Source organism: Physeter macrocephalus, chromosome 5, assembly GCF_002837175.3.
Source record: "Physeter macrocephalus isolate SW-GA chromosome 5, ASM283717v5, whole genome shotgun sequence".
NCBI lineage: Eukaryota > Metazoa > Chordata > Mammalia > Artiodactyla > Physeteridae > Physeter > Physeter macrocephalus.
In genome coordinates, this window is record NC_041218.1 from 39,355,566 (window position 1) to 39,367,941 (window position 12,376).

Consider the following 12,376-nt stretch of genomic DNA (forward strand, 5'->3'; position numbering starts at 1 on the left):
GGCCTGTGAGCCACAACTACTGAGCCTGCGCGTCTGGAGCCTGTGCTCCGCAACAAGAGAGGCCGCAATAGTGAGAGGCCCGCGCGCCGCGATGAAGAGTGGCCCCCGCTTGCCGCAACTAGAGAAAGCCCTCGCACAGAAACGAAGACCCAACACAGCCAAAAATAGATAAATAAACAAATGTGGGGTTTAAAAAAAAATGCTTTAAAAATGTATATTGTTCCTTGTTCATGTTTTTAATTCCCTTTTTTTAATTTTTAAAAATATTTGAATTTGTATAAATTATATTCTATGTTTGATAAATCAGCATTTTAAGTCCTTAGTGGTCAAATTCTGCTGTTTGTTAATGAGTTCTGACTCATTAATGCTGGTTATTTCCTTGTGAGTTTGGTTTTGGGATTGTGAGTGCCTATTGACTGGGACTTACCTGTAGAAAACTTGAAAACTCTGAATTGAGGGATTATCCCTGAAGAGATTTATAGTTCCTCCTGCCAGATTCCTGGAGCCAATTATAGTTAATTCTTGACTATCCCAGACCACATAAGCAGTGTGAATTTGAACCTGTCTCACCTTGAGAGCAGGATGTGAACTCTCAAGAGAGATTTTCTCCCTTCCGGAGGTCACCCTAGATAGGCAAATGTCCTTTTCATTTTCCTTTCCTGATGGTAGATTGCTTTTTTCTAGTCAGTCTATTAATGATGATAAAAGAGATCTAGTTCCAACTCTTGATCTTACTGAATCCTGAGCTCTATACTCCTGATCCCTTCTGGACAATGAAAACCGAGGGGGTCTTGGATCCAGGGAGTGTCCAGTAAACACCTTCAGGGCAGCCACTACTTTGGACAATGAAAAAAATTCAATAGAATGGTTTGAAAAATAAATAAATAAAAACACCTTAATCAATTATGAATTATTAATACTAATTACCTACGTTAAGAATGTGTGTGTGTTAGAGTCATGTACCAAAATGTTCATTGCAGCTCTATTTACAATAGCCAGGACATGGAAGCAACCTAACTGTCCATCAACAGATGAATGGATAAAGAAGATGTGGAAAATATATGAAAACAAATACCGTATGCTAACACATATATATGTAATCTAAGAAAAAAAATGTCATGAAGAGATTAGTGGTAGGATGGGAATAAAACACAGACCTACTAGAGCATGGACTTGAGGACGTGGGGAGGGGGAAGGGTAAGCTGTGACGAAGTGAGAGAGTGGCAGGGACATATATGCACTACCAAATGTAAATTAGATAGCTAGTGGGAAGCTGCCGCATAGCACAGGGAGATCACCTCTGTGCTTTGTGACCATGAGAGGGGTGGGATAGGGAGGGTGGGAGACGCAAGAGGGAAGAGATATGGGAACATATGTATATGTATAACTGATTCACTTTGTTGTAAAGGAGAAACTAACACACTATTGTAAAACAGTTATACTCCAATAAAGATGTTAAAAAAAAAAAAAAGAATGTGTGTGTGTGTGTGTGTGTATTTGGGAAATACTTTAAATATGAATTTGTTTCCTTCTTGTGACATCAAGGATTACATAGACAAATTTGTATTCAACTGATGACACTCAAAACATCGAGACCTAAAAAAAAAAACAAACCATTGTTTTCCAGGTCAAATCAAATGGGAAAAAATCATTCTTCATTCCATTTATAAGACCTAGGTAACTTGTCTTGGTAAAGCTAGTACTAAAAATGACTTTTTGTAGACAGGTAGTTAGCATACCATACAGAACACATTTTTTGACAGTCAAAACCAAAATTATTTGCAAGCCATAGATACATACAACCTTGTAGGCTGACACCTCACTTAACTGTTAAATCACCTAAAAGATTACCTTGTCTTTCTTTTATGTGAATTCAGGAGCACAAAGCTATTTAAAATTCCTTCTCTAGAGAGATTCTATTAGAAGTATTATATTTCTTTGGCAGTCCTAAAAGGAACCAGCTCAATATTTTAATGTCATATTTTTTAAAGCTACTTTGGGTTATTTTTTTAAAAGTTAGATTGAAGCCTGAGAAATTAAATATGTGTATATGGCATGAATTTTAGCAGGGTTCTACAGCTCAAAGAGTTATTTCACACCCTGTCTAGTGTCTAGGTAAACCATTCTCTATTAGCATAGCAATATTCAAATATGTAAGTGATTAGTAAGTGAAAACAAATAGATTGTGCTTTCATCTGCTGCTCTCTGCATGCTTGCATATGTACAAACAGATAGATTGTGTTTTCACATGTAAGTTTTAGAATATCCCAGAAGGGCATAAGAATAAAAGAAAGATAAGCTTCACTGTACCATTAAAGATAGTCTACAGCCCCAGTGCAAATGTGAGGGAAATAAATTATTGAAGCATAACTCAGGTTATTTTAAAAGACTGATGCTAATAGACAGTAGAGGCTGAACACATTCTGAATTATAAAATGAAAGAAAACAGTGGACAAAGGAAGATAATAGCAATAATAACTATAGCTCACTGAGTTCTTACTGTACATAAGAACTAGATTGAGTGCTTTACTTAAAAAGTCTCAACTGTAAGAAAATCCATTTATCAAGCGTTTAATACATGCCACTTTTATCCATAGAACCACTTTTTGAGTTAGGTACTATTATTTGCCCCATTCTGCAAATGAAGAAACTGACGCTTAAGTTTTATCAACTTGTCCAAGATTACATAAACTTGGAAGTGTTAAGTCAGACATCAAAGCCAAGATAGGCTGATTGCAGAGACCATGCTCTATAACAACCTCTCCATTATTTTCTCATCTAACTACTAAGCTGCATCTCAACCCAGTTAGGGCATGTCTAATCCATCCCATTTCAAAGGTAGACAAACGGAGATAGAAACTAAGTAATTTGCACAAGATTACTTGTAACTGCATAAAGATTAAAACTACTTTAGTCTGTTTCCAGAATCTATGCACTTTCTACTGTATTATTCAACCTTTGTGAAAGTGTTTTTCATTCTTCAGTTATACATTCATTTGGTCATTCATTTAACAAATGTTTATTGAGCACTTTGTATGGTGCATTCTTTTGCGCTCTGGGAATACTCTCGTGAGCATGAAACACAAATTTCCAAAATTTACATTCTAGTGGGGGAAAGATAGGCAATAAACCAATAAATTAGGAAGTAGATGTCGTGTTAGTGGGTGCAATGAAGAAAAATAAAGCATTGTAAGGGGCTAGAAAATGATGGGAAGTTGGATGTATTTAAAAATTTTAAATAAGATAGTCAATGCGAGGATATGTGCAACTGTCACTGGTAATTTTATGATACTGTTATTTTCTATCACAAGTATCTTGACTCCTTGGTTTATATGACATTGAAACTGAATCTGAGTTTTATATCAGATTCACTTTCCAGAAGAATATGCTTGACTTAGAACCTACCATTTCATTGCAGAAAGGATTGGTTTTATTTCATATTTCTGCTTGAATGGTTATTTGAGGAGACAAAATAGGTAATTGTTTCCTTTCTAAGTACTTATCCAAACTAGCCAGCTTAATAAGGTAAACAAATATTTGGACTTATTAGGAGAATGTGCCTTGCCAACAATTAAGTAAAAGGGTCTTCTCCCCATCATTAATACTTGATGTGGGATATTAGTTCTTAGAAGGAATCTCATGATAAAATGACTAGTGATGTCAACAACTAATTGACTGATTTTAATTGAGGAACATTTATATGACAGTATGATGTATTCAACTTGTTTCTGCTTTTCTTTAAAAAGCTGAAACTCTTCTTCCCAGTAGTAATTAAAAATAAACAGCAGTCATTTACTTACTGTGGGCTTCTAACGGTCACAACACCTTGCATGAATGATTTAGTGATCTAAAGCAAAGCAATTCAACACTGAAGTTATCTTGAAAATTAAAAACCATTCTAGATGATGAATAGTTTCAATTTCTATAGCACCAACTTATGTGCAGTTTTCCTTTTTTATGTATTCTTCTGCATATATACAACTTACTAACAGAAATGGTCTGATTGGGACTCCACCTCAAAGAACAGTGTATAAAGCTCAGTCTCTGGGGTTAAGTCTATAGACTTGGGGGTGACATTTATTCATTCACCTATTATTTATTGAGAAGCTTCTTTAAGCTAGACATTGTCTGGAATTCTTTGGGGAATGAAAGAAGAAAAAAATAGTCTCTGCCCTGAAAAGAATTTATTATTATAGGCTTGGGATAATATTTAATCTAATTCCATCCCTTTTATTTAATTAGTTATATTATAATTTATGTAACCAATCTCTTGTTGTTGATTATTTAGAAAGATAATTTTTGTTGTTGTTGTTACAAAAGGCCTGTGTTGAACATCTCTGGTAATAAATATTTGTCCATATTTCTGATTATTTCTTTGGAATGGATTTCTATCAGTAAAATAACTAGGTCAAAAGGCACATACATTTTTAGTCTATTAATAAATTTGACAAAAATGGGCCCCCAATGGCAAAACAGGAAAAAAGTTGTATCACTTTACATTGCCACCAACACAGTACGAGAGAGCCTTTCCTTACTTGGTTTCCTTGTCAGCCTTAAGAAGACAGACTGTTCCACTAAATGTATATCGTCGATCATTGCTCTCTAAATATTGTCTTCAAAATTGTTGAAAAGTTTCTCATTTTCATGATTTATGGGATTTCCCTGGTGGTGCAGTGGTTAAGAATCTGCCTGCCAATGCAGGGATATGGGTTCGATCCCTGGTCCAGGAAGAGCCCACATGCCATGGAACCACTAAACCCGCACCACAACTACTGAGCCTGCGCTCTAGAGCCCACAAGCCACGACTACTGAGCCCTGCGCACCTAGGGCCCATGCTCTGCAACAAGAGAAGCCACCGCAATGAGAAGCCGACGTAGCACAACAAAGAGTAGCCCCCTCTCGCTGCAGCTAGAGAAAGCCCTCACACAGCAACGAAGACCCAACGCAGCCAAAAATTTTTTTTTAAAGAATTATTTATTAAATTGAATGGTGCTAATCAAAAATTTTCAGTTGACATTGATAGCTTATATTTGACAAGAGATCATCTAGGATTTTTTTTCGTATATATTCTGAATTTTAAAGTATTAAGAGGTTATGAAAATTCTGTCAGTTGGTTTGAGAAGTTTATTTGACTAAAAAAATGAAGATTGCAGCTGGCCAAGTTGACCATTGAGGTAAAAGCAGATGTCAGAAATAAAATAGATCTGCATTTTGTTGGGGCTTATTGAGTTTTATTAAAACATAGGATATTATGAATTAAGTTAAGTAGCAAACCATTATCTGGTGCTAGTGTATCTTGTTTAAGCACAAAATTCCTACCTACGGAAACATGAAAAAAAATACTGTGGATAGGTTTACAGAGTCTTAACCACATCTTATTTAAAAAGAAAATTCTAGAATAGCCTTATATGTAACCTATAATAATCCGTTGCATCTTTACAGTAGTATTTTTACCTTTCCTGAATTTGTATGCTTAGCTGTTTGATCTCTCTCTTTTCTGATCTTTTCTCAATGGTTATGCTGTTTATTTCTAGAACTATGGGACACAAAAACCGCTATGTCAAAGTCCCCCGTGGTCACATCTGGGTTGAAGGTGATCATCATGGACACAGTTTTGACAGTAATTCGTTTGGGCCGGTAAGTCTTCTTATTACTGGTATGATTGGATTTCAAATGTAGGAACAAAAGTATGTCACACAGGTTGCTCAGGTAACCCAGCCAAGAGTAGTCGTGAATTTTATAGTGGAACAGTTTATATTTGAAAATTTCCTTTTAAATATCATATAGATAATGTAAGCTGTCAATGGGTGTGTGTGTGTGCATGTGTATGTATGTATGTGTATCTAGAAAAGAACTTCGACAACTCAATAAAGTGCCAAAAGATGCTTTCAGCTGACTACCTGATCCCAGTGGCAATGGTTGTTTTTTCCTCACATAAATGCTTTGTACCTTATGTTTTTAGTTAGTGTTTAACAGAAATAATGTGTAAAAGACCTATAGACATCAATTTTCTAAGTAATTAGTTTAAAAGGCATGTATAATAGAAATCATATTGGTAACTAACATTTTTCAGCTTTTAATTTATAACAGAAATGCCCACATTCCTTATACCATGTTTACATTCCATAAAATATGTGACTAAATTCATATATTATAATTTTTTTCATTTTTGAATACATACAGAAATTCTCTATTTATTAACCCCTGCAACAAATCATTATATAAAGTGAAGAATATTTTAGTTAATGGAAACTGCACCTGATTTCTAGTCACCTGTGTCTCTTTAAAAACTTGGATCTTCAACCCATTAGATTTTCCTACATCTAGATGTAGCCATACTTGTATGTATGTAGAAGTTAATATTGAGCACCTTTAGATAGGTTTGCAAAAAAAGTTATCCACATCCTTTTGTCTAAAACTAAATGTTGATGGTCTCTATAAAACAATTTCCTTCACCTATCATGAGGGACCACTATTATTGTCACGGGAGAAGCAGTCACTTGACTCACTTTTGGCTAAAAGTATAGCAAGAGACTTGGGGTTGGATAAGTGTTGTGCATACGTGCAAGGAAACTTTAGGTGATGACCCCTACTTCTTTTTTCTAGCTTCAGTGATGATAAGAAAAACATCTAAGGTCTTTCTTGCTTTTGAGTAGTACTTATTATAAAAATACAATTTAATCGTTGTAGGGTATATCAAAGATGGAATGAACAGATTGGAAATATTGTAGATCACTTAGAGAGTATAGTAGAAGTGACTGTCATGAAGAAGCTTAGTAGCAGCTTGAAAGTGAAAATAAATCACCTAAAAGCAGTTTTATTTCTCTCTCATCAGTAAGATTAAATCTATTAAATGTAGCATGTTGGCCAAGTCCACATTAAAATGTTAACTTTAGCTTGGGTTTTAATTGGTAGGGTAGTGGCTCTGAAATGAAGTGTTAAAAATGTTGTTGTTTTGTTATTAGTTGTGGGGTGTGGGGTAAATAATTACTTACTAATAATAAAGTACTAAAGTTTGAGATTGGTTTGCTTTTTCCTTATTAGTAAATAAAGCTAGTGCAATCTTATCTATATAATTGTATAATTGTCAGTCATTCGTATTCCAGATGCTTTCTTATTTGGGAGAGAAAAATGATAAGGTTGATAGCCAGAATATTGGGAATTGCACGTAACCTTCAATATCATATCTATTGTGTAGTTCTTTCTGGGCTGTCTTTCCTGCTGTGTACTTAATAATAGTATTATGAACCACTGACGTATAAGTAGACACATGAAAGTTGAAAATATATCACGTATGGAAATATCCTCTGTCACTTATATCTTAAAAAAAAAAAAAGAAAAAGTGAGAACCATGTGGGAAGGCCAATCTCATTGTGTTTATTACAGTAAGAAACTATGATATGCAAAACACTGACAAATACATTCTGTGCAGGATTTTAATGCCATTGGTTTACATCAAGTTTTTAAAAGAAATCTACTCATTAATTATAACTTGAACCAGTAATATGAGTCAGAGACACAAAACCATTTTGAAATTTAGTGGTTGTTTTCTTTTTTTTTTAATGGATATAAATATATAGATGCAGAATGGCTTTTGGTTCACAGGTTGGACTAAATATAAATTTCCATTCACTTAATTCGTATTGTTTTTACTTGTCAAAATTAGATGAAGAACCTGTACTAGGATGAAGGAAAACATTTGTCACATCATATACTAACCTACTTGTATTTGATGAGTTTTAGTACATATATTTTTACCCTTACAGTGAGCTCTCATGTTTTATGTTCCAATAACATTTATGACTAGGAAAAATAATTAATAATGATGCTCCCAAATAAGTTTTAAAAGGACAGAGGGGAAAAAAATTGAATTAAAGCCCTACAATTTTTATTTAAAGCTAAGTTGTGATGTTTGAGTATAGAGGTTTCTTATTTTTTATTAATTAATGGTTATCTGAATAATTAAATTATTTTAATATTTTTATAATTCTCAGAAATAAAAACTCAAGTTTTACAATTCTAAAAAAACCAGAATAATCTTGAATCTTACACTGCATATACACATAATAACAAAAAGTTGTTACATTTTTCCAATAATTCTCAGTTGGATTTTTTGGCTTATCCATCAATATATTTGGAGATTGTCTGTGGAAGGTCAGTTAAGTTTCAGGCTTTCTGGATTGTTGATTCATTTCTCCCCTTGGAAGCAGGCAATGCACTTTTCCAGAAAGTAAACATCCTATCTAAAAATCAGCCGGCATTGTTCCAGGATGCTTATCTTGACTTTGTAGAAATTGACTGAAGCCTTTACCCTTCATATCCCTCCCAAATAACTTCAGAATTGTATCCAAATCTGTTTAATATGCTTTAACTCTTTGAATTGTAATTATACTCTATCATAGCATCTCCTCAGTTTATTTTAAATTGTTGCCTATGGGTAATCACAATGGAGCTTTTTCCATATTCAAGTAGATTTTTACTTGTAATCTAGTGAAAAATAAGAAAAGAACGTCTTACTCTGTTTTTTTTTTCCTAGTTTGTTTTAATATTTCCTATGTATTTCTTAATATTTGAATTTGCTTTTCTGATTTGGTTTATTGCCACTATATGTAGGCTGGAGAGGCAATTAAAGAGTTTTATGAGTGAAAGATGAATAATGGATTATGAATTTAAAGATACCAATGTTAAGTTATACTAATAGAATGCATCACAACAGAATGAGATCCAACATCTGCGCTTTTAACTTGTAGAGGATGACATTATGGAAATAAACTAGTAGACTCCTTTATGAACATGGATATAGTAAAACAGAAAATCAGATAACCTTAGTTTTGGACCTCATCAGTCACATAACTCGTATGGGTCTACATTTCCTCATGTATAAAAGGATGAATTTCCTCTCCTCTGAATTCATCTTAAATGATTATTTAATAAACTGAGCATATATTTTATATATATATATAATTTAATGTACTCCTATTTTACATTGCTGAAGATGTTTACTAAAAATTTAATAATATATATTTTTAAATATATATATATATATATAAAATCTTTTGATTATATATACAGAAAAGTTTTAATGAACATCCTCAGCAACCTAAAATAGGAATACAATTAAAGTATGTTTCCTCCAGAGGATGAACTATTATGCAGTTGTTAAAAATCTATATTGGTGAAGAATTTTAATAACATCATGTTCATGATATTGTTTTAGGTGAATACATGAAAATAAAGAAGAGAATACACAGTATTATCTTAATTGTGCCAGTTGTTATGATTATGGTCAATTCTTTTTTATACCTTTGTACTTCTCTATATACTAAAAGGTCTGCAACAAATTTTTATTACCTTATAATCAGAAGAAAACTAGTTAGTCAAAAAAATAAAATAAAGGTGAGTAAAGTAAATGACTTCTAAGTTTTATTCTGACTAAATTCTATAAAAATGTTTTATGGTGCTATGGCCAGAGGGACAAATATCACAGATGTGATTGGGTAGGAAATGTTTCAGTTATGAATTTGTCTCCATGGAAGATCTCTGTGCCAAACCTCTTGAATATATTGTCATTGCACAGTGATAGAAAATGTCCTATCACATCATAATATGGATTCACTAATGTATGACTTTAGCTCAGATTTCTAGTTTGAGAAATATATTTTGTTAGTATACTTTAAGATTGTTGTCTAGAAGTGTTTTTCAGTGCATATTACTGCTTGATGTCACTGGATTGTGTATTAAAGATATCTGATGATTGCTTAGAAAATTCAGAAAGAACTTCTGTTAGTAATTCTTTTGCTCTGTGAAAGACATTAGCCTTTCTCTTTACCATTCCTACTTCCATGTAGATGACATTAATACATTTCTATTGTGGCCATGTTCTTTGCCAGCACCCAAAAGTAACTGATTACAATGAATGTTGATGAATTTTCTGCTTGCTATAAAAGGAAATCACATAAAAGTCAAATTTTGTATTTCTATGTGTGTGTACATAGCTGTGAATTTTCTTTCTTTTTTAAAAGAATTTTATTGAATTTATTTTTTTATACAGCAGGTTCTTATTAGTTATCTATTTTATACACATCAGTGTATACATTGTCAATACCAATCTCCCAATTCATCCCACCACCACCCCCACTGTCCCCCCCTTGATGTCCATATGTTTGTTCTCTATATCTGTGTCTCTATTGGTGACTTACAAACAGGTTCACCTGTACGATTTTTCTAGATTCCACATATATGTGTTAATATACGATATTTCTTTTTCTCTTTCTGACTTACTTCACTCTGTATGACAGTCTCTAGGTCCATCCACGTCTCTACAAATGACCCAATTACATTCCTCTTTATGGCTGAGTAATATTCCATTGTATATTTGTACCACATCTTCTGTATCCATTCGTCTGTCAATGGGCATTTAGGTTGCTTCCATGACCTGGCTATTGTAAATAGTGCTGCAAAGAACATTGGGGTGAATGTGTCTTTTTGAATTATGGTTTTCTCTGGGCATATGCCCAGTAGTGGGATTGCTGGGTCATATGGTAATTCTATTTTTAGTTTTTTAAGGAACCTCCATACTGTTCTCCATAGTGGCTGTATCAATTGACATTCCCACCAACAGTGCAAGAGGGTTCCCTTTTCTCCACACCCACTCCAGCATTTATTGTTTGTAGATTTCTTGATGGCCATTCTGACTGGTGTGAGGAGATACCTCATGGTAGTTTTGATTTGCATTTCTCTAATAATTAGTGATGTTGAACAGCTTTTCATGTGCCTCTTGGCCATCTGTATGTGTTCCTTGGAGAGATGTCTATTTAGATCTTCTGCCCATTTTTGCATTGGGTTGTTTGTTTTTTTAATATTGAGCTGCATGAGCTATTTATATATTTTGGAGATTAATCCTTTGTCTGTTGATTCGGTTACAAATATGTTCTCCCATTCTGAGGGTTGTCTTTTCATCTTGTTTATAGTTTCTTTTGCTGTGCAAAAGCTTTTACATTTCATTAGGTCCCATTTGTTTCTTTTTGTTTTTATTTCCATATACTCTAGGAAGTGGGTCAAAAAAGATCTTGCTGTGATTTATGTCAGAGTGTTCTTCCTATCTTTTCCTCTAAGAGTTTTATAGTGTCTGCTCTTACATTTAGGTGTTTAATCCATTTTGAGTTTATTTTTGTGTATGGTATTAGGGAGTGATTTAATTTCATTCTTTTACATGTAGCTGTCCAGTTTTCCCAGCACCACTTATTGAAGAGACTGTCTTTTCTCCATTGTATATCCTTGCCTCCTTTGTCATAGATTAGTTGACCATAGGTGCGTGGGTTTATCTCTGGGTTTTCCATCCTGTTCCATTGATCTATATTTCTGTTTTTGTGCCAGTACCATATTGCCTTGATTACTTTAACTTTGTAGTATAGTCTGAAGTCAGGGAGTCTGATTCCTCCAGCTCTGTTTTTTTCCCTGGAGACTGCTTTGGCTATTCGAGGCCTTTTGTGTCTCCATACAAATTTTAAGACTTTTGTTCTAGTTCTGTAAAAATTGCCAGTGGTAATTTGATAGGGATTGCATTGAATCTGTAGATTGCTTTGGGTAGTATGGTCATTTCCACAATATTCATTCTTCCAAAATTTCTCTTTCTGATATTTTGTTGTTAGAGTATAGGAATGAAAGAGATTTCTGTGCATTAATTTTGTATCCTGCAACTTTACCAGATTCATTGATTAGCTCTAGTAGTTTTATGGTGGCATCTTTAGGATTATCCATGTATAGTATCATGTCATCTGCAAACAGTGACAGTTTTACTTCTTCTTTTCCAATTTGTATTTGTTTTCTTTTTCTTCTCTGATTGCCAAGGCTACGACTTCCAAAACTGTGTTGAATAATAGTGGCGAGAGTGGACATCCTTGTCTCACTTCCTGATCTTAGAGGAAATACTTCCAGTTTTTGACCATTGAGAATGATGTTTACCGTGGGTTTGTTGTATATGGTCTTTATTATGTTGAGGTAGGTTCCCTCTATGCCTACTTTCTGGAGAGTTTTTATCATAAATGTGTGTTGAATTTTGTCAAAAGCTTCTTCTCTATCTATTGAGATAATCATATGGTTTTTATCCTTCAATTTGTTAATATGGTGTATCACATTGATTGATTTGTGTCTATTGAAGAATCCTTGCATCCATGGGATAAATCCCACTTGATCATGGTGTATGATCCTTTTAATATGCTGTTGGATTCTGTTTGCTAGTATTTTGTTGTGGATTTTTTGCATCTATATTCATCACTGATATTGATCGGCAATTTTGTTTTTTTATATTATATTTGTCTGGTTTTGGTATCAGGGTGATGCTGGCCTTGTAGAATGAGTTTGGAAGTGTTCCTTC

The 12,376-nt window shown here is 33.7% G+C and overlaps 1 protein-coding gene across 8 annotated transcripts in view; it reads left to right on the forward strand.

Moving 5' to 3' along the window:
* IMMP2L (inner mitochondrial membrane peptidase subunit 2) overlaps window positions 1-12,376 on the forward strand; it is a 904,212-nt gene that overhangs the window by 695,737 nt on the left and 196,099 nt on the right. For all 8 annotated transcript variants that reach the window (XM_028489867.1, XM_024127397.2, XM_028489863.1 and 5 more), the window contains one exon: window positions 5,535-5,637. In XM_028489867.1, the coding sequence (XP_028345668.1) occupies window positions 5,535-5,637 (103 nt within the window). The remainder of the gene's footprint in view (window positions 1-5,534; window positions 5,638-12,376) is intronic.